General features: G+C 38.6%; 1 protein-coding gene across 2 annotated transcripts in view; it reads left to right on the top strand.

Moving 5' to 3' along the window:
• The window catches only part of si:ch73-211e3.1 (mastermind-like domain-containing protein 1), a 103,309-nt gene extending 81,392 nt beyond the window's left edge, over positions 1-21,917 (top strand). For both annotated transcript variants that reach the window (XM_067443235.1, XM_067443226.1), the window contains exons 3-5: positions 17,634-17,762; positions 17,895-17,967; positions 19,076-21,917. In XM_067443235.1, the coding sequence (XP_067299336.1) occupies positions 17,634-17,762; positions 17,895-17,967; positions 19,076-20,088 (1,215 nt within the window). In that variant the 3' untranslated portion in view covers positions 20,089-21,917. The remainder of the gene's footprint in view (positions 1-17,633; positions 17,763-17,894; positions 17,968-19,075) is intronic.
• The last annotated feature ends 2,314 nt before the right edge of the window (positions 21,918-24,231 follow it).

The following is a 24,231-nucleotide window of genomic DNA, read 5'->3' as shown; positions in this document are numbered from 1 at the left end:
AACCTTCAGTTTATGTCTGTTCATTTTATGTGCAAATATTTATATTATAGCTCAGTATGATGAAGGATCATGAGTCTATATTTAAGTTGAGTGGCACACCCTCATCTTCAGAAATCATGAACAAAACTGCACAAGCTAAAAGAATGTCTCCAGACTATGCTAAATACTGGTACGGGCTCATTTTCAGCGAGGATTTGCTTTTGTTTAGTGAATTATTGTCTGCTGAAAGTCAAAAGTTCAGAGTGGCACCAAAGTTCAAGAGACATTAAGACACCAAACACTCAAAACTATAAAGACAAAAGGCCTGTTGTGAGTCTAATCTGAGTATATTACGACACATTATCCATTTGTACTTAAGATTAATACCATTTCATGTTGGATTTCAGGACATTTTTGTTTACTTTTGCGCAATTTCGAGTCTGTGTTGGGTCACCACTCTCTGTGTTCTAATATAAAATCTGAGCCTGAAGCGAAAGCAGTTGAGAAGCAGTGATCTAGACAGCAGCGCTTGCTGTGGTGGATGCTGATTCAGTCTTTTTGTCCTCTCAGCGTCTTCCTGCTTCTCTTTGGGTGTTTCTTTCTTTCTCTCTCTCTCTCTCTCCCTTTCTCTTTCTCTTCTACCATTCATTCTGTCTGACATGCAGTCGTTTGTTGTTGTCTTTTCCGCGCCTTCTTCCAGACACCCTGTGGAGAGAGTGATGAAGGAGAATACAGGAGAATACAGGAGAGGGAGAAAATGACGAGGAGGGAGAGGGAAAAAAAGAGAGTGATGGCGTAACTCTAGCGCTGAGCGTTTGAGCCTTTGTTCTACTTTTATGTTAAGCAGGAATGAAAAATGCTGCGGCGCGGCTAAAGAATTACCAGATCCGAGTCCGATTTGTGCATTTAAATGTGTGCTGTAGCTTTAATAAGGACATGTTGTCTTGAGCAGGTTAAAGATATCAGTCAAGTGCAGTGTGTCACCGTTTCCACATAATTGATCTCTCTCTCTCTTTCGCTCGTCCGCTTCTCTCAGCCTTCCCCATCCATCTCATCTGTCCCAATAATGCACTCCCAGCTATAAATGTGTTATTATAAGGGTGTAGAATACAACAATCACAAAGAATACAGCGCTAGATATCAGAGCATCATGTCATGGTGGAGCATTGTGCATGTCAAAGTATATCCTTTTAGATCGAAAAAGCAATTTCAGGCTATTTTGGAAGTAGCTGGGAATTTATAATAGTTCTTTCAACCGTGCGAAAGAGTAAAAAGTAATGGAAAGTCATGGAAATTTCTGTAGTGAAGATGCATTTTGTAGTTGCGCTCTGCTCTAAATATTTAATCATCTAGATATTGCTCTTCTGTAGAGTAAAACATGTTCACATAGTGATGTCTGAGCATTACAAAGCATTGCTTTGAGTAATTTAAAAAAGAATGTCAAACTGGTTCACCATTTGATGATCATGATTCATTAACAAATCAATGTAAGTTTTAAATGTTTTTATTTATTTATTTATTCTTACCACAGATAACTAAAAAGATTGTTGTAAATCCATAGGTCATTAACAGACTGTTGCCATCTAAAGAGATCTTTAAACAACCAACCTATCAAAACCAACATTTATACACTCATGCACACATCCTCCTCACGAGTAGAAGTTATTCTAACAGGCGTATTGGGATTGTGCAATGCTTAAGATTCAGTCCTCATAAACCTCACTGGTTTGTTTTGTGAAATCATCTCCATTAATGCCACAAGCCGTAGACACACCCAATCCTTTACTCCCATTGGCTGAGGAACACACTGAGGGGCGTGGCTAAGGTCCACTAATATAAAAAGGTGTGTGTGTGTGTGTGTGTGTGTGTGTGTGTGTGTGTGTGTGTGTGTGTGTGTGTGTGTGTGTGTGTGTGTGTGTGTGTGAAATATCAGGACACAAATGTGTATAATGACATGGATATGACAGGTATTAAGAGGAGACGGTGAAATATGAGGACATTATCCATGTCCCCATTTTTCAAAAGGCGTATAAATCATACAGGATGAGTTATTTTGAGAAAGTAAAAATGCAGAATGTTTCCTGTGATGGGTAGGTTTAGGGGTAGGGGCAGTGTAGGGGGATAGAAAATACAGTTTGTACAGTATAAAAACCATTACATCTATGGAGAGTCCCCACAAAGACAGCGAACCAGACATGTATATTACTTTATACAGTATGTGGGTAAAAAAAAAAATAAAAAAAAAAATAATATATATATATATATATATATATAATTATATATATATATTATATATATATATTATTAATTATATATAATGCAAACAAACAAAAATAACTTGTTTAAAATAACATTTCTGATTATTATCAATATTGAAAGAAAGTTAAGTTGTTCAGCTTAGTGTTTTGGGGTAAACCATGATACTTTTATTTTCAGTTTTGCTAAGTAAAAGTATATTAATAAAAGTACGGACTCCAAACTTTTGAATGATAGTGTTTAATTTTTCTAAAACTGTTTGTTTATGATAATGGTGGATGAATCTACATGTCAAATATTGCAGTGTAACACTAACATTTTGCAATAACATACTTTACAAAATCATTTAGACAAGATTAAAACCCGGATTAAAGTTGGCAGTCCAAATGTTCCGAAAGTGAATCCATCTTCTACATTCTATCCCTTTTTATTCCCTCCCCAACAGGGGATCATCACACACACACACACACAAACACACGCACACGCGCGTTCATTCCTGCCTCCCCTGTCGCACTCTTGCAGAAGAACATATGGGCGAGAATGTGGCATGCATAATTAAACAGATCACCAATAACATGTTAACACTGATTTGTTTCAAAAATTCTAATTCTACCTCCTTTATTTTTTTCCAGCATGATTTGTTCTTATAACTTTAAGATTTGCTCATCGAAATATTCCCTTGAATCATTAAATTGTTACATGAGTCAAGTACTCCGTATAATGCCTTTTAAATTGCACTTGAGGTGCTTGGCTGTGTTTCGCTGCTTAATAGAAGTAGCTAATGGGGTTGAATAAGGAAGTTCCGTTCAAGTTTCCTTCTTTAAATAGCCATAAATAAACGTAATGCTATGCCACTGTGGCCCCTTAGCGTGTGATTCGTGTTTGCGTGTTTGACATCTGTCAGTTTTAATAGTGGCGGCTCCTCCACTCATCCCATGGGGCTTTATCTTCCACTCAGCACACAAATCTCCCAATCAATTTACCAAATGAAACCGGGTGTGCAGTGCTTAAAAGAACAGTCCATGCTTACTGAGCATGAGAGTGAGATGGAGAGAGAGAGAGAGAGAATATTGTTTATGTGACCTGTTCCCCGGCATTAACCTAATTCATTCATCCAGGATTACGATGCTTTATTAAAGGAACAACGGAGGGTGAAAGAGAGTGAAAACGAGAAGAGGCTCAAGAAACTAAGACGGAATAAGAGATGGGTGGAAGAGAGATGGGCGGATCGATCTTGAAAAGGTTGATTCTGCATTAAAATGTGTTTTGACACTAACCTTCTGTTATTCAGTAAGAAAGTTAATGTATAGCATAAGCTTAAAAATGTGGAAAAAATGAACTTCGCAAGAAAAAATTCTAAATGTAACATTTATCTCAGGCTGTTAGGCTTTGACACCATTTTAGAATAGCAACCAAAGAACTTGTTAAAGGATTGATATCTATTGTTACACTCTATTGTTAAAATGCTGGGTTAAAAACAACCCAAGCTGGGTTGAAAATGGACAAACCCAGAAATTGGGTTGTTTGAACCCAGTGAATGGACCCATTCAAACAACCTAATTTTTGGGTTTGTCCATTTTCAACCCAGCTTGGGTTGTTTTTAACCCAGCATTTTTTAGAGTGTACCCATTTTATCCTTCAGCCATAGATGTATAGGTTATGGGTATAGGTTATCACTATCGATATTGATATCTGATTGATCAAAAATAAGTGGCAACTTATACCACTATTATATGATGTGTTGGTTGTTTAGTGACCTTAGGGCCGGTTCACACAGAACTTGTTTTCCCATTCCACTGCATTACTTTCCCATTGTTTTTCACACACGCCAAATGGACGTATTTGACCGCTGCGTTCGCGTCTATTGCAGCATCCCGCACGCGACATAGCCCTCTAAAAACACAGTGCTTAAGTTAAAAGAAGTTCATATTTTAAAAAGCATGTCCCGAGAACTTTGGTTTTTATCCCCATTCCACTAACAGTGTTTCACTTTTTTTTCAAAGCAAAACATATTCTATTCTGATAACTCCTCCCTTTCCTGATCAGACTGGGAGTGGAAACAGAAGCCACGCAAAAAAAAAAAACACTTTATTTTATTTTAGAAATCCTCTCACATTTCTCCATCATGACAAGAAATATGGGAGTGAAGCTGAAATACTGGATAAATAGATCCAGGAGAAAGTGCTCAAGGACGTGTGTGTGTGTGTGTGTGTGTGTGTGTGTGTGTGTGTGTGTGTGTGTGTGTGTGTGTGTGTGTGTGTGTGTGTGTGTGTGTGTGTGTGTGTGTGTGTGTGTGTGTGTGTTAGCCTACATGTTATCAAAGGATTTAAATTGCTAAGCTTGCTCAAGGAAATCCAAGGATTGGTGGATCCCAAGGTCTTTCTCCAGTAAGAATGACAAAATACCTTGAACTGGCTGCAGATGTCATGGAACACACACACCTCGTATATTATTATTATTATGATTAGACATCTATTTTAAATACTTGATTTTGATTGGTCAATCTTGGCCAGTTTCTATGTAATGATAAACTGTAAATGGTAAACGATATATTTGACTTTTGTCCTGGCAAGCGTGTTTTTGTGCTTCAGTGCTCTTCAAAGTAACAATGTGTATTTAGGGTTATCATAAAGTACCATTCAAAAGTTTGAGGTCAGTAAAAAAATGTAAAGGTGGTTTCATAGAAATTAATACTTTTATAGGACTCATTATGATGCATTAAATTGATCAAAATTGACAGTAAAGACATTTGTAATGATCAAATGTTTCTTTTTCAAATTAATGCTGTTCTTTTGAACGTGATAATAATTTAAAAAATCCTGAATGAAAAAAAAAAAACCTGGTTTCCCTAAAATTCTGAATATTAGAACGATTTCTGAAGGATCATGTGACACATGAAGACTGGAGTAATAATAATGAAAATTCAGCTTTGCCATCCCAGAAATAGCATGCATTTTAAAATATGTTCAAAGTGAAAACTGTTATATGTAAAAAAAAAAAAAAAAAATTATTGATATTTTTTTATATATTAAACTTCAAATAAATGCAGCCTTGGTGAATTTATTTATCCTTTTAATTAATATATTTATTATAAGTAAGCAGTCCTGACCGCCCTGCCAGGGTTCTTACCAATTTCATGAGGTTTTAGCCAACAGACAGGCTTCATGTTTCAGGTTTATGCTAAATCAACTCAAAGAAAAATCTCAGCATTTCTTACATGTGTATTTCACTCGTTCTCTTCTGAAATGGAAACCGAATCTTAAGCACATTACAAAAACATTTGTGTGCTTAGAGGAAGATAAAGCCCTACAGGATGAGTGTTATTTTAGGGCGACAACCTGTCATGGTAGCTTTGTGGAGTGTCTTAGAGACTAATAAGCTACGATTACAGGTTTAGAAAGAGCGTCTGAGGTGTTTATAAAGTGTTTGTAAGGGATTGTCTGTTTCATGTAGCTTCTACCAGTCTGATTTAGACAAGGGTGAGTGGTCTAAGCAGCTGATCTATCCTGACAGCAGTAATCCCCCCACGATCCCTCTCAGACTGTCTGTGTGTGTGTGTGTGTGTGTGTGTGTGTGTGTGTGTGTGTGTGTGTGTGTGTGTGTGTGTGCGCGCGCTTGTGTGTTTCAGAGGGCATGTGTGTTAGCATAACAGCGGAATGGAGCAGATTGAACGGGGATGGAGTTAAGAGAAATAGTTAAATAATAAAAGAGTCTCATAATGACCAGCATGAATAACCTCTAGGGAAAGTGTTATTCTGGTGCTCACACAGAAGTAGCACTGCCTGATATCCATCCCTCTTTGCACACACACTTGTGGTCTACAGGAAGGAAGTTCTGGTGTGCTGTTGACTGTGCTTGCAAAGTGAAAGCCAGAGGAGAAGCAGCATGTTCGCTGAGATCTCTCACACCACTGTGGTATTACAAACCTCTCCCTCTGCCTCTAAACTGGGGATGAATAATTCAAACCTCAGCTAAGTTCTCTAATAACTGCACATACGCTTTGTGATGTGCTTCTGAAGTGTTTGTTTTTGTGCTTCAGTAATCTTTAAACTTAAATGTGGATATTTATTATGATACGGACTGAACCTGCTGGGAAGTTTTGTTGTTTAATATTGTGTATTTGTTTTTAAGTGGGGAAGCCTCATAGGGAGATTGCATCTTCACATCTGTTTTATAGACTGAATTAACAACTGTTCCCAATTATTTCCTTGTGCCCAAGGTTTTACTTGCTTTTTGCATACTAGCTGGGAGTTCATATGAGTAAACAGCTGAAGAAACATACAAAATGAGGCAGGTTAAAGGTGCACTGTGTAAATTTTATAGGCATCCAGCGGTGAGGTTGGGAATTGCAAGCATCCACCGCTCACCAGAGTCCTGCAACGGGTACCCACATAAAAGTGGCTAAAACGGGTGGATTGTGACATTTATAAAATTCACGGGCGGGGATGCAGGCGGATAATTAAGTCTGTGCGTGCGGTTAGTAGCGCAGATGAAAAATAGGCCTATGTACAATATTTCTGTGGTGAGGTGAATGAGAGAGAGAGAGCGAGCGAGACCGGGGCGTGATTGTGAATGAGCATCACCTGCGAGCCACACCGGTCTCGAGTCCTCTGAGGGAGCACGGAGGCATTTGGGACGAGAGATCACCACACCTGGATTTGACGTTGAGTTGTGTTTACGTTTTATTATGTGTGTGCGCGTGGCAGATGTCCGTGAGGGGCTACCCACGTTACTTTCGTTTTGTTTGGTTAAAGTCTTTTAAATGTTCGCCGGTTCCCGCCTCCTTCTTCCCCCCTCGAATATATTGTAGGTTATTACAATTTCTATGTCCAAATTACCTTTACACATACACGCAACAACGATATGCCATTTGACCCATCACGTCACCACCACTGCGACATTGAAACTTTTGCCTCTCGTAGCCCAGAAGGAGCGAGCGTTGCAGGAGTAGCAATGGATGAAGTAAAAGTAAAGTTGGTGAGTGGAGTAGCCTTTATGAAATTGTTGACAACGAGTCTTTAAAGGCACTTTTGCCTGTTTCATTAGCCCATTCATGACGCTGTTGTGATGTTGAGAGAGGTGCAGGATAAAAACATAAAGCATTTTAATTTGAATGATTTTAGTGTGGGTGATTTATCACGGGCACGGGTCGGGTAACGGGCCAAATATTAACGGGTCTGGAAGGGTGCGGATTTAATTTTGACATTTTCACGGGTCACGGGTCGGATCTGGTGCTAAACCTTGCGGGGACGGGCGGGGACGGGTCTCCAAAAATGGACCCGTGCAGGACTCTGCCCCTCACCCCTCCCTTTAAAAGCACATAGTAGCTGAGTGGATAGTGGCTCGCACTCTGTAGAGCAGTTTGTCCATTTAGGACTACTGTAGAAACATGGCGGCGCATGTATATAAGATATTTTGAAGAATTCGCAGTTTTGGTCACCATTGAGTTTCATTGTAGACTCTCAGAAAAGATGGCCAAAATGTGTATTTTAAAAACAAAGATTTTTGCACTTTTTTTCTGACAGTGTTTTAACAAAAAAGACATTTCTCAAAATATCTTCTTTTGTGTTCCACCAAAGAATGAAAGGCATTCAGGTTTGGACATGAGGGTGTTTAAATGATGACATCTTTTTTTTAATATTTTTTTTTATTTTGGGTAACATTTTAAGGTTCAATTTGTCTACATTAAAGGACAACTCCAGTGAAAAATGAACGTAGGGGTAATAAACACATGGTTACCGAGTAGATCGTTCTCTGGGATGTGTTTTCATGAAAATCGAATGTAAAGAGTTTTATCTCTAAAAACAGATTTGCTTATTAATACTTGTATACGGGGCACAGAGTAAGTAATAGAGTAAGCTCCTGTCTGTATATGTGTAATGCACTGTCTTTATAAAGAATCTTCTTATTAAACTGTTTGTACACATACAAAGTTGTCAATGCTTCGGTTTGCATATAGGGACCCTCATTATGCAACCGTGTTAGTGTGAGTCTATTTTGAGCTTTGTTAGTGGTATTAACTAGCGATTTAATATTACTTACTCTGTGCCCCGTATACATAGCCTGACAAGCCAGACCCACATCAAGATGTTTGGTCTGGAAACTCACCATTGACGGAGCTCAATCCGAGGGGCGGGATAAACGGTTGTCTTTCAAACTCCCTCTGCACGCGATAGGATAGCGCTACCACCAACCAGAGCAACGAAGGTGAAGCAGAGCTTGTTGACAGATTAAACATTCGCCGTATCCGGTCGGCTAAACTCAGAACACATCTTCCCTTCTTAAGAATGACTTCAGTGCCGTTCTTTTCTCAGAGACAAGCTTAAAGGGGGGGTGAAATGCTGTTTCATGCATACTGAGCTTTTTACACTGTTAAAGACTTGGATTCCCATCCTAAACATAGACAAAGTTTCAAAAACTAATGTTGGACGTTTGATGGAGTATTTCTGTGTCAAAAATACTCCTTCCGGTTTCTCACAAATTTCGGCGAGTTTTTTTCGAGTATGGGTCTATTTGACGTTAATAAGAGCGGAAGGTCCTTGTATGGGCCGTACGGGCTCTTCTCCTGGTAGGGTGCGCGCGCGCGTGACTAGAGCACGCTGTAAACAGTCTCTCAGCTGCAGATCCAGTCGTCCGTGAACGGCGCCGCGCTTCTCTTTATTCCTATGGGTGACGTCGAGCGGCTTCAACTCTTCAGCACAGCATTCCGGGAAGGCAGCGCTGCATTTGAACCGATTTGAACGCAGAAATGACGGGAAGCTTGACAACATCGTTTCAGTTGCGTCTCAAAATGGATTTACACGCCACTGCTGTCACAGGACTTTACCAAATCATACCAAAGAAGTGTGTTTCTGACGGAGCGGTCCCAGCGATAAAGCTTCGACGGTGAGTTAACTTAAACTGCTTCAAATGTCTCTGCTATTGGCTACCGTCGCATGAGTAAACATCAGTAAACGACACCATCGCGTGCTTCGTCATTCAAATGCGCTAACGGTTACTCTATTGTTGTTCTCTGTATAACGTTACAGTATTCTGACGTGCAAAACCGTTTTGCTTGCTACTTCTAAGGTCTAGTCGCATACAATAGTCCATAAACCGAATCATGTCCTCATACTCTGCGAGTAAACACACAGAAATGTGGAGAGGCCATTAAATACAGTAACTTACATACCACAGAGACGGACGTCCTGCTGTTGCCGTTTCTCCTGTTCAATTTATTTCTCCCTCAGATTTGATTGTGGATCATTATCTGTATTAGCTGAGAGAGCCATGGGTTTCTCCACGCTTAAGGACGTCACCGCTTTGCACGCGTGTCATTCTTTAGCTCCGCCCACACGATACGCCTCCAGGCGCTCGGTTTTTTCCGGAAAGACTCGGTACAGCCTATATTTCTTTTATAAATATGATAAAACTAAAGACTTTTCGGAGATATGAAGGATGCAATACTACTCTATAGGTACTCAAGATTGACATGAGATTGACTGAAACTGAGTGTTTCACCCCCCCTTTAACTCCAAGTCTTCCAGAGTCGCGGTCAAAGCTGATTCGAAAGACCGCCGCCATTCGCCAGTTTCTGTGTTTACTAGAAGCACGCAAACGCAACTCGGCCGTCGTCATTATGGCCCCGCCCGCTGACTCTATACACGATGTGATTGGCCCGTCCAGATTGTGAGGAATACAGCTCAGAAGAGTATTGAGAGTTCCTAGATGACACTTGCGGGCAGATTAAATTTGCTGCCGCTAGGGTGCGTCTAGATTTCTAGGCTACCGTATACAAGCATTATAAGCGAGTCTTTTTTTAGAGATAAAACTCTTTTTTATGAAGAGTACATTTTCCTGAAAACGCATCCCAGAGAACGATCTACTCGGTAACCATCTGTTAAATTCCCCCTACGTTTATTTTTTTACCAGAGTTGCCCTTTAACATTAGCTAACATGAACTAACAAACTTTAAATAATTTAAAGTTAAACTTTAAATCAAAACGCTAAAACATTAATTACAGTAATCTTCATTAATGTTAATTTCAATGTTTAATAATACAGAATTAACATCACAAGTTGTAACTGTTAATATTATTTAATGGAGATAACTAGAACAACAAACTTACATTAATAAATATTAACAATTACTGTATCAAATGTATTGCTCATTGACTTAATGGGTGCATCAGATAATGTTAACTAATTGGACCTTACTGTAAAGCGTTACTGATCATTTAATGAAAATCAAAAAAATTAAAACAGAGGTTTATGCGAGTTATTTTTAGTGGTAGGTCATAGTCAGTATAAAACAATAGTCAATGAAAAGTCTAAACCATTATATAAATGTGTGCGCGTGCGTGTGTGTGTGTGTGTGTGTTTTAATTGAAGAAAATGTCTTCAAAGTACAAGTAGCAACACACACTGCTTTTCATTTCTTTGTCTCTGATAATCTCTCCCCATTCGCTCCTCTTTATTAGATGTGAGCAGACCTGTAGACCTGTGTGCTTGGTATTCTGCACCGCACTCATACATGCATGTGCACCTGCAAGGTATCAGGATCTCAAGAGAACTACATGGAAATCAAACTTTCTCTCGCCCTGTAAACAGTCCACATCGGAAACAAAGCCCTCCTGTCGGTGAAGTCAAACAGACACCGTGTTTGCCCAGTAGATGAGAAACACAAAGGCAGAACATGTGATCAGATCAAAAAGAAGAAATGCCAGAGGTCTGTCCCCCCATCAGGGACTGTAACACATCAGGGCAGCGAGCAGCCAGTTACAGGAGTCTGTGTTTTTCATAGACGAGAGAAAGTGGAAGACACTTTGTAAATGCATCATATGAACGAGTAGTCAACCATTATTACCATTATAACCATTATTTTCAATTTAATGCACTTATACCTAGAGAGGTGGGTGACCAATCGCTAGCTGGTGTAATGCAGATATAAGCTTTTTAAAATTATATATATATAATTTATATATATATATATATATATATATATATATATATATATATATATATATATATATATATATATATATATAAATTTGCTTATTTAGTAATTCAACTTAATCAATAATTTGATTTAAATATATTTTAAATGCAATAATTTATTAAAATTATCTAAATTAAAAATATTATAATATAATAATATATATATATATTATATTATATTATATTTAACTACTATAGTAGTTAAGTAAGCAATTTATTTACTAATTTAAAATGTTGAATTAAATTACTAACCTCTATTGTCTGTTTTATAAATTAATTAATTTAAATTCTATTTAAATATTTTTTTATTAAATAAACAAACTTAGTAGATTTAAATAAATGTAATTTAATCCTTAAAAAACGAATGAATATAAATAAAAACATTTGTAAATATTTATTATCCATTGAGCAAATACATTAGTTGGCAACATTGATTATATTGGTCTATAAATATATCACGTTTCTATTGAGCTGCTTTCTGTGCTTGATATCAATTGTCTATTCAGTTAACATTATTAATTGTTCAGTAAGGGATTTAAACAGTGTGGATGGTATTGATGCTAACATAAGAAAATGGCTTAATAAAACACTCAGTTAGATTCAGCTGAAGGCCGACCGTGTTGTCTTTGTGTTGTAGTGTAGCGGCTAAGCAGAGCCCGTCCCGAGTGACCTTGCCCTGAGGTGGAATGGAGGGAGGAGGGTGGACAGGAGTGGGGTGGGGGTGTACACAGATGGTGGAGAATATGGTTCCAGGGTATTTCGGAGGGGCCTAGCTTTGACAAACGCAAATAAATAAGCCTCTGCATCCAGCGCAGAGAAAGAGAGCCGCATTGTTATAGAACTGCTGAGACGGACCTTTGAAGAGAGCCAAGGTAAAGCAAAGCAATTCAAGAATTTACAAAGTAATAATTAGAACGGTCCGCCAGGGCCGAAGGTGTCGAGTGCCGTGCAGACGATATCGGAGGAAAGGTTTTGACGTAGCCCCATGCGGTTCTGTGGTTCTGCGTTCTGCAAGGTTGAGGACACAGAGCCCAGCTGCGGCAGGAATGAATGCTGAATAAATTAAGCACTCTGCCAAGTTAACACTAGCCTGGCAGAGGCTCTTTCCCTCTAAGCCCAGGTGTGTGTGTGTGTGTGTGTGTGTGTGTGTGTGTGTGTGTGTGTGTGTGTGTGTGTGTGTGTGTGTGTGTGTGTGTGTGTGTGTGTGTGTGTGTGTGTGTGTGTGTGTGTGTGTGTGTGAATGTGTGTGTGTGTGTGTGTGTGTGTGTGTGTGTGTGTGTGTGTGTGTGTGTGTGTGTGTGTGTGTGTGTGTGTGTGTGTGTGTGTGTGTGTGTGTGTGTGTGTGTGTGAATGTGTGTGTGTGTGTGTGTGTGTGTGTGTGTGTGTGTGTGTGTGTACTGTACATGTGAGAATTTTTTTAATGTGCAAATATGTTTTGTGCGAATGCAGTATGTGGGCATGCTTTATCACACGTGTGTGTGTGTGTGTGTGTGTGTGTGTGTGTGTGTGTGTGTGTGTGTGTGTGTGTGTGTGTGTGTGTGTGTGTGTGTGTGTGTGTGTCCGTGCGCGCGCAGAAGTGCGTGCCAGGAACAGTTCGGGAATTTGAGGCGGTGTTTCAAAGGGTCCCAGGATAGTTAGCAGGCTTCAAAGCAGCAATACTGGAGCTTGTTCTCTCCTTCACATCCATCCACCCACACACCTACAATCTTTATTCACTTCCCCCCCTCTTTAACAGGATTTTTTTTTACCTAAAATCTATTTTTACATGTCTGTACAAAACATGTGGATTTCCTCAGCGCCCCAAGGATTTTTTTTGTGATGGTCTGTATATGGTAGGCATGGCACAATGTGGTTAACCAGGCTGGCATGAAGGTTGGCTCTTGTCTCCAAGCCACACAAATAGAGAGGGAGAGACAGAAAGAGAGAGCTGATATGTGTTGTTGTGGAAGTAGGTCAGGCGTCACATTCATTAACATCCTCCTCTCATGCCCAATGATGTGAGCCGCTCCCAGTATCACACACACATGTACATGTACATATCGCTGTGTGTGCAAACGCATAAATCAGGGCACGCATAACTTTAAATATTAAATATTGTCAGAGCTTATCAATTCAAGGCAGACACTTATATTCAGCATGCATTTGTAAGAAAAAAAAATGTTGGTACATTGTGTCGACCATCATTTCGTCTCGTTTTAACCCCACCATCAAGGCAATAGAGGTAAACAAACTTGGTTACCGTGGAGATAAAAGCAGTACTTAGTGTCTGCCTGCTCCCTGGACAGCTGGACTTCTGCCAGAATGGCACAGCGGAGCGCTCTACACAACTCTGTCCCACATTCTTTCGCACGCTTTCCTCGCTTGCACTCTTTCTTTCTGTCTAGCCCCCTCTTCCATTATCCACTCCACTTTCTAATTCTACCTGCTTTGCAAAAGTTGTGTGCCTGAGCCAGTCCCTTTCTCCCCTCTTATGTCGTCTCCTTCCTCGCTTTCTGCCCACTCCATTCATCCTCGTCTCATTCTTTCCTAACTCTTGCAGTCATAAGCTTTCCCTCTTTCTCTGTCCCTCCCCCTCTCTACTCTTAGCAAGGTCACTTGGAGTTGCATGACAAAGCGACTTCACTGACATTTAGCAAATACCCCCCCTCCTGTAGTCCTGCACTGCTGCTTCTCAGTCATTTTCCCATGGCAATTAGCTAAAGCCTGGAAGTGGACCTAAATATAGATATAGATATGACTTGTTTTTGGCAAGTAAATCCGTACTTGGTTTAAAATTTGGGATCTCAATCCAAGGATGTAACAGTCCAGGATTGGTGGAATTTCATAATTTATGAATGAGAGTGTCAATGTTAAAACAAACAACCAATCATATAGTTCTCTTCATGTATGTGTGGTTTTAGAGCAGGTATGAAATTAGTTAGTAGTTTTGTAAGATTTGGTAGTTTTAAAAGATTTATCCTTTTATAAGCGATATATATCCTTTTATATCACTTATAAAAGGATAAATCTTTTTTTTTGTTAGAAAAACATATTGGTATTTCTAAATGGGGTTGTCTTTTATTTAGGGTCTAGGCGTTTATGTCAATAATACACCGACAACAATAGGATACGCCAAATGGGCGCAAAACGAGTGTGCCAAGAAATACGGTGTGTGTGTGTGTGTAATGTAAGATCACAAGCGCTAAAAGATTCATATTAAAAACGCTAACAGTCAAAGAAAGGCTTACTATCTAAGACCCACACGACTGTCATGTTTGTGTGCCTCGCTGATAGGACCAAACTTCCCCCGTAATTGATTTTAATACATAAGATGGTAGACAGATTTCAAGACTACGATGAGATTTAGCATAATCTTTACTCTATTTAATTTGAGTGTGAACTCGTGAAACCACGACTCACGACTTTGTAGCGTTCCAGGTAAAGTCACACCAAACTGCCTGAGCGTGAGGAATTGGGGTAGCTACTTTAGGTGTAAACAAATCATGGTGGACCATACAAGGCCCATGCTCATTTACAATCATTTCTATCACTAAAGGTGCTTACTTCTTGCTTATTTGAGAGAAAAGAAGGAGAAAAAACGACGCTTCCATAAACACTGCATCTGTATGCCATTGTTGTTTTGCGGGCTATGTGACGTCAGAACTCGTAACTGGAAGTACATCGATCTAGTAGAGTTCACGGGTTGACAGCCATTCCAGTGCTCTTTCACGGGTAGAAGGTTGGTAAAACACGGGTTATTGGGTTGCTTGGAACGCGGCATAATGTTAATAACATTTTGATAGACCCACTACATGGTTTTCACTATGAGATAAATAGCTGAATTGTTTGGCTATAATTCAGATGGGCTACAGGTTATTTAAATGTGATAGTTGGTACATTTTACCACTATTTGCCATACTTTCAATACAAAATTATGTATAAATCAAAATACATGGGGGGGGGGGGTCGTATTATATTCGATATTCGGAACAATACGGTATTTATTATAGATTAAAGTTCAGTTTTAACTATAATAACACTTGTTCAAATGACAGAAGCAAGGTCAAACATGCATGCTCTGGGTTAAGTGATAGAACATCCTTTCATGCTCTGCCACACGCAAATGCTTAAGTGGTTTTATTTCTCTTGTTAGTTTGATATGGGATTACGTCTCTTTTATGTGGTTTAGGGCATGTTTAGTGCTGTTTTTCATCATTATCCTTTAAAATACTTTGTAATTAACGTTATTATCATTCTGCCTGCATATGCTGTGTTTTATTTCATACTTAATTCTATTTATTAATACCATTACTTCTCTCCATTGCTATTATACTTGTTTTGCAGTGCAAACACAATACAGAGAGAGAGAGAGAGAGAGAGAGAGAGAGAGAGAGAGAGAGAGAGAGAGAGAGAGAGAGAGAGAGCAATCCAAATTTACATTTCTTTCCACCCCGATGGATTTGAGAGGGTTAAACATATCTCTCTTTCTTTGTTACCGTGTTGTACGCACGGGAACGATTGCATTCTGTTCGACAATAAAGGCAGAGGATTGCTTTGATAACCTCTGCTGCTGTGATATCTAATCTATTAAATGCACGCTGAAATGTGAGTCGCATGAAAAGCTGAGTGAGTGAGCGAGCGGAACGGAAAGGGGAGGCGGCTTGACGGACTGCTTTACTTGAAACGTGCGTGTACTGTGTAGATGGAGGCTCTGGGAAGCTCGTGAGGTGTTAAGGTGTAGCACAGGACAGAAGAAAAAAAGAAAGAAAGGCTTATCGAGGGCATAATCGGAAACGCTGTTTAACTTGGTGAGCTCTGCCGGATTGAGCGAAAGCTGCGTCCTGACAGACTACAACGTGTCGTTTTTTCACATAGTGTCACTAGCTAGCCCACTACTAATGACCACACTAATAATTTATATTGTTCAATACACTAGGCTGACTGGATAGAGAGCCGGCTGTGTTTTTAATAAAGAGAATCGATAAAGACGGCGACAGAAGAGATCAGCTTAAACTCTTGAGCAGGATCAAGCGGTGCTCGAGCTCTTTTTTGTTTAGGACTGAGGGAGTGCGCATGCGCCATCTAGCGTTCGCTTAGAGGGAAAATCTTGGATTTAAGAAAGAGTCACTGATTATCATAGTAATCAACTCACTGTTTTTTTTACTTTGTGGTTTGCAGGCATGTGAGTGAATGACGAAAACGAAATTGTTGAAATCATGTTTCTCACAAGATTTTTAAGGAACAGCTCATCCAGAAAGAAAATTCTGGCATCATTTAGGCTACTCACCCTATGTTCCAAACACATATGACTTGTGGTGATTGAATAGTGACCGAAGCTAAGTAAATTAGGACAGAATGTTCATTTTTGAGTGAACTGTCACTTTAAGAAGTAACAGATGTGAGGGTTTTTATTTTTTTTAAAATAATCATTAGACGTTTTAGCTCTTAATGGCAAACAGAATCATGCATGGACAATTCAGAGGCACAACCCTAACTCAACACAACCAACAAAAGCATCTAAACCAGCTCTTCATTCCTGCTGCACACCCAAGTGCTGGATCAATATCCATTACTAGCACTAGTGCTGCAGACAAGCCATTCATTTCCACTGCAAAGCACCACGATATTCCCCTTGGGAAGCCGTTTCATCACTCTGCCTGCTACAAGCAAAGATGATTAGACCAGATTCATGATAGGAGTGTCTGTTAGTGCCTCGGATTACCTCTGCTTGTTCTCGAGCTTGATATTAGCTACATGATGCTAAGCATATGTAGCTTACGATTTAATTGAATTCACACAACATAATGAACCCAGTAATTATATTTTGCGTTTGTGTCTTTATGACGTGAAGCAGATCTTTCTGTTCTGCCATGGACGGTATGCCATGACTTGGAGTAGTTATCTCTCTACGTCTTCATAATGGTCTGTGATTAATGTTCTACTCCGGTTACACATGAGTGCGAGGTGTTTTCAGGATTCGGATGGGAGTAGGGTGGGGAGCATTTCTTCTGTGGGAATAGGAATATGGGAATGCCTAGCTGAACTGAACTGTTCCGGCGGAGGGCTGCATTCAGACAAAGCCAACAAAAACAAACGTCCGTGGTTCTGGGAAGGCAGGGTCTGGTCTGAATCCTCTGAGGTTATTTACAGATGTTTACGACTTTACAAAGGAAAGAAGCCTTGTTAGAACATGTGGGCTTGGTTGAGATGACCTTTTCAGTGGTGTTGAGTTACACTGAATGGCGTCATGTCTTTGATCAGGGCGAGATTACATGTAGTTAGTTACAGTTGTTTGTGTGGGTCAAGTGAAGGTGAGATCATGTCTGTGTGAATATGATGGCCATTGTTTTGACACATTTGAGGTACGCACTGTTACATTTGAAACGTTTGAAACTGAATGCAGGTTTAATAATGATCTTTCTTTATCTGTCTGTCTGTCTTAGGATCAAGGTGCAGGAATGGTGCCTCATCTTCAGGACGTTCCATCAGGAGTGCCACGGCAGCCCCAGGGCAGCAGCTACAACATGATGCTTAAGAGTCAGCTAATAAACAAACAACTTCAACAGCAACAAGTCAGTTCAGACTCCTTGTTGAATGTATCATTCTTAGAGTGCATTGTTGGTGTCTGAATACCTTTTCACTTCTTTAGAGGTAGAATTTGTTTGCTTTAAATATGCTCATATGTTATTTTCCATTTATTCAAGGAAAAGCAAAGGCAAATGGAGCAAATGAATGGAGGGCATATCACAGACTGCCAACAGGTGGCACCATTTCAAGGTACATCATCATCATCACACCACCTACAAGTCATTTGGTCGCATTCAGTTTTTTAAATTAATAATTTTTCCATAGGAAAATTAGGATTTATCAGGAAAATATCTACATTTATGATAGAATTTACAACCAATTGAAAATTGTTTAAATATAACATAGCTACTGCAGGAGTCATAGAAACCATTCTTTTAACTATATTATATTATTAGAAATTAAATAATTGGCTCATATAGTATCATATCATATAATAGAAATGAATAAAATATATTTAAAGAAATATTTAAATAGCCCCTATGGAGACATACACTGTAAACAAATATTGTTGGTTTAACTTAAAAAAGTAAACAACCTGGTTGCCTTAACATTTTGAGTTTATTGAAATTAAACATTTGAGTTGATACAATAAAGGAAATTGGTTTAATAAATATGAACTTAAAATATTATTGTATTTGAACCACATAAAAAAAATGATAAATCATGAAAATAGCCAAATTTGGCATGTTTCACGGTGTTCTCACGTATTAATGGAACATTTTTAAGTGACAACTTTTTCTGTGCATACAAATATGGAATTATTATTATTATTATTGCTTTATTCAGTATAATTTTTTAGTATAAATAAGTTTTGGGTTTAGCAACATTTTCTTTTTGTTTCAAAGAAAATCACATTTTTATTAATCGAGGATACAAAGTGATTAAAGTGTTTGTATTGTTACAAAATATCCCTATAAACTTTCAATCCATCAAAAATCCTGATTTTTTTTTTTTTTTGCTGTGTTTCCCACAAAAAATGTTAAGCAGCACAACTGTTTTTAACAGTGATAATAATAAGAAATTGTCATATTAGAATGATTTCTGAAGAATCATGTGACACTGAAGACTGGAGTAATGATGCTGAATCACAAGAATAAATTACATTTTAAAATATATTAAAATAGAAAACAGTTATTTTAAATTGTAAATATATTTTGCTCTATCTTTTATCAAACAAATGCAGCCTTGGTGAGCATGACAGACTTTAAAAAAAAAAAAAAAACAACCCCAGACTTTTGAACAGTAGAATACATAAAGGTTTGTTCAAAGTCATTTATTTCTGCTTTCTGTCTTGCAGGTCCTGGTCGACCTCTCCCTCCGGAGTGTGGTGGTTATCCTATGGGACCTTCTCAACAGACAAATTCCACAATGCTCTCCCAAAACCCTTTACCCACAAACCGAATGGGTCTTTCCTCCAGCTCGGTCTCCCAAATGGGCCAACCAGTTGGAGGATACATGTGCAGTAAAGGTTCTAAACAACCCCTCTGCCACCCATCGCAAGACTTTGGAATGCCGATGCAGCCAGGCCAGGGCATGATGGGAATGGGCGGCCCTCCACGTCAACCGCTACACCCGGCTCACGGTGTGACGCGACCGGGAATGCCGTGTCCCAACCTAGCAGGCGGTCCCGTGCCGACCCACCACCTGCGGCAGGCGCTACACCAAGGCGGAGCTCTTCCGTCACGGATGATGTTCCCTTCCCAGCAGCAGCCCACGTCACAGTCCCAGCTCTGGCAGCACCAGCAAGGGGTGCAACCGCATATGGACCCTGCGAACCACCAACATCCCTTCCCCGCCGGAGGAGCCCCACCTGGATGCGGGGGTCCTCAGTTTCTACAGCGATCCGGGATGGCAGGTATGCCAGCCAACTTCCCTGGTTCCCGTCCTCCTCCTAATCAAGTAGCCCCTGGTTTGATTGGCAGACCGGACCAGAAGATGCCCACCGCCCAGCCTCTATCCTCCATGTCCCAACAGAGCCTCAGAATGCGAGGTCCTCTTTCCGCTCTAGCTGTAATGAAACCAGGAGGTCCATCCATGATGCACCCAGCTCATGGGATGGCTCCCCCTAGCTACCAGACTGCTTCCGCAGGCAAACACTGTTCACCGCAGGGCTACAACCCCGGACATAAGCTGCCCTCCTATGACTACACTCCACAGCATCAGAGCAACGGGGCATTAACTGGAGGGCTACAAGGACCTGGAGGAGGTGGCGGTGCGGAGGTGGACTTCATTGACACTCTGGTGGGCAACAACGAAGACTGGCTGAACAATCTCACCATGATTGATGAATACCTTGAGCAGAACTCATAGAGACCGATCAAAAGCTTCCTGGGTTTGAAAATCACTACACACAGCACCAGAACGGGGTCATGGGGTCATCATTCTGTAAAGGCGCGTTCACACCAAGAACGATAACTATATTGTCCACACCAATGGAAGATAACATTGTGTTCATTATAAGTGCGCAGGTATGTTGCCTGCTACTTTAAATGCACGAGGTTTTTAAACTCTGATTGGCTGTTTTTTATCATTCATCAGCTGGAGAAAAAACAAAGCGATTTCACTGATACTATTCTTCTGTGTCGTTACCGTTATAGTTGTGGTGTGGACTTCCCAATGCTCATAGAATTAGAATGAGTATTAAAAGTTTATAGTTATCTTCTTTGGTGGGAACAGGCCTCAAGGTCATAAAGCATTTTTTCGTGGCTAGCATAAGCTAGCATAAGTGATGATAAAGTATCGCACTGCTGAAATGATACACTGCTGAGTCCCCTAAAATGGCTTTTGGTGGCCATTAAAACATGCTTACATTATAAGGCATCCTTTCCTTTTCTCAATGGTTGCTCTTCCAGTGCTCTTTGCACTGTATTTTAATATGGAGTGAAACACTGATTTATGAAAACATGTGCTTTCCCCAGCAGTGTCAAGAAAGTTCTCATTCAGTTAAAGGGATAGTTCACCCAAAAATGACAATTCTGTCATTGTTTACTCGCCCTCATGTCGTTACGAATCTTCTGTGAAACACAAAAGAAGATATTTTGCATCGAGGTCTAAAGCAACAAAGACATTCATTGTATTGGCCAAAACACTTCTTGTCATCTACTTTACATGTGGTTGAATAAATGATGACAGAATTGTAATGTTGTCCCTTTAAATGCAGCGTGGTAACAGTATTGTTGGCAGTCTCATGCCAGACCAGGCGAATCTGCAGCTTTTCATTCTCGCTATTTGACAAGCATATAAAAAAATCATTTCTGTGACGAACTATTTGAGGGTGTTTCAAAAGGGGCTTGTCCTGTACATAAAGTATTTTGTAAAATATGCTTTCTTAAACTGTAAAATACAAAAGAGAAGTACACATATTTATGCTTCTTTTCTGCTGATGAATTCTTCAGAATTGCTTTGTAAATAATTATCAAAAGAATAAATAAAACAAAAATGCAATGGTGTAAAGAAATGAGTGTCACATTTAAAATTGCAAATTAAATATTTTACACTAGGAAACTCTATTGTAATTTGTATTATGCAAGACGGTGTGGTTAGTTTTGGAGTAATACTATGTATTACAATGGTGAAAAAATTGTTATGTTTTTGACATAACTGGACTTCTGGTACTCTAGTCTGGCTTAAGAGGGTTATTTGTTTTGTGTTTTTAAATTGTGAGGTTTGGAGTATAATGTTTCTCAGCCTTGTTACAGCATTTCATTCTGACATCAATTGCACAGTCTAGAGGTTCTCTAAATTGCCATAGCATAATACATTTTACACTAGACCCCAGTGTCTTTGTAATAATCTGTTCCATCTTACAAAATGAGGATCTTGACGTTTTCTGGACCATGGACACTTTTCATCAATTCTAGGAATGTCTTTTGTAAGTGCACACCAGCTACACTGAAACAGCAGCCTCAGAGTAGCAGAGGGACAACAATATATAATCACACCACCGATTATGTAAGAGCAACACCTGTCACAGTAAGTGCATAAAACCCACAGTCCTTTGTGCCAGAGTCTTGGGTTTCCAGTAGTTCATGACCATGTAGTTAATGCCATGAACTTTAAGACATTCTGATTTGTGATTAATTGTGATTTATTATATTTTGTCTTCATATTTTTAGATTGGAAAATAAACTGTATAAAATCAAAAATGTCTCCTTTTTTCACCTGGTCTTCTTACAGTATACCCTTCTTCCATTTCCACTGATGGTGTAACAGAAATTAATTTTTTAATTTTTTTTAAATATTAGCATCACAGCATGATCTAGACTGATCTATGAACACCAGAGCCAGTATATCGCCTTGTGGCTCCTTAGAAAGATTATATTTGGGACATTGATTCAATGGAGGAAATATGCTCGTAAATATTTTTTCACTACTTCCTTTCTGTTTTGAACAATCTTGTATTTTTTATAGCATAAAAATGTATTTGAGGCTGAAGTTATAATATAAATGGTTTAAATGGTAATATATATATATATATAAATTCTCGATTGCTATGGAAAAGAGTTTGATTTATTGATTCCTCACATGTTGGTGTTTTTCAGTATAGATGTGTATTTTCTTACCTATATGTAATATGAGAATGGTTTTAAAGAAAATAAAAATAATAATTAATCTAATAATTTCTTGGAATATTGGTTAAATCTTTATCCTTTCTCAAACTTGTATTAGAGGTCCAACTGTCCTGTATACTTTATTATATCAAGTTCACTTTTATATTACATTATATATAATAAAGTACAGGACATTTGAACATCTAAAGTTTGAGAAAGGATAAATATTTAACCAATATTCCAAGACATTATTATTATTTTTATTTTCTATAAAGCCATTCTCATATTAACTTATTAACAGAAAATGCACATCTATACTGAAAAACACCAACATGAGGAATCAATAAATAAGAAAAAGTATATGCATATATATTTGGACTCTGGGAACCACACATTAATGTTCTCTAAAACACTTTTTTCAGATAATACAGTTTCTGTTCTTTTGAATTCCTTAAATAGGTAAATATAAATTGCCATTTTCTTTGGTACAGTTCCTCTTAATGGTCTTTTATGGTTGTGCCCGTTTCATTTTTAGATCAGCAGTTTTGCTTCCATATAAAAAGTGGATGTTTATGCAGCAGCAGCTGGTTTTACAAGCTTACCATATGTATCATGCAGTATACAGATCCAAGCTATTGCTACACAATAAAATCAAACTTGATAATCCACACTAAATCAAAGCTTAAGTAATGCAAAATAATACAAAACCATGTGTGTAACTGCCTTCCTTTCCAGAGCCATTAATTCTCACAAAATGCTGTGTGAACAGGCTCTAATGAAGTACAGGAACTGCCATCTATAAGAACTGGTGAAATGATTGCTATGACACTGCAGGAATTAGATTGCATGCAAGGCAATCAGCTAGACCTCTCAGAGCAAGACTCCTTTGCATTTTTTTAATAGGCACTACCAGTTTAGTGCCATTAATGAATACAGAGAGCTTAATGTGCAAGAAAATGAGTGCATTATGTGTCAAATATTAATAACTAGTAATAGTAATAAAAAAATTTGTGAAAGGAGTAAAAGTGTTGTGGTTTTCTGCCATTATTTTGGATAAAATAATGAATCTAGATCTGTATTATTTTGCACTGTGTTTTAAGAGATAAACTGATGATGATGATGATGATGATGTGTGGCCCCACTAGGCAGCTTTGACAGAAATGGGCACCAATATTGAACGCACTAAAAGTTGTTTGTTTCTGCAGGAAACAATGGTAACCAATGTAGGACTTTTCAAATTAAGTTACCCTATTTTTGGCCCTATAGGTCTTTTCTAAGCAATGTTGACTGACAACAAAGAGAAGGCCACGTGGAACTCGACATTGAACTGAATTGAGCTCAATAATGACTAATGTTTTTGTTTTATTGTTTTTTTTTTTTTAAATCAGCATGATTTGAATTTGCCTCATATTTGATGAAGTTTGCATTAGTTTGTTATTTTAATGACTTTACAGCTATGAAGCTAAAGACAGACAGACAGACAGACAGACAGACAGACAGACAGACAGACAGACAGACAGACAGACAGACAGACAGACAGACAGACAGATAGATAGATAGATAGATAGATAGATAGATAGATAGATAGATAGATAGATAGATAGATAGATAGATAGATAGATAGATAGATAGATAGATAGATAGATAGATAGATAGATAGATAGATAGATGTGTGTCCAGTGATTATCAGGCAAATTCGAATGATTAAAAAACATTTCAAAACAATATAAAGAAAACCGGTGTAGTATATTTAATATTATTTACATTTACAATCAAAATGTAGGCTAATCAATCATAAATACATGTGTTAATCAATCATAAATACAAAATTGCCAGCAATGTTTTTAGAATGGCCCTTTTTAACCGCCCTTATCAAAAATACAACTCCCTAAATTCCTTGCAG

Source organism: Pseudorasbora parva, chromosome 1 (genome assembly GCF_024679245.1).
Source record: "Pseudorasbora parva isolate DD20220531a chromosome 1, ASM2467924v1, whole genome shotgun sequence".
NCBI lineage: Eukaryota > Metazoa > Chordata > Actinopteri > Cypriniformes > Gobionidae > Pseudorasbora > Pseudorasbora parva.
Note: the sequence above shows the minus strand (reverse complement) of the source record. Positions and strands in the feature narration are given on the sequence as shown.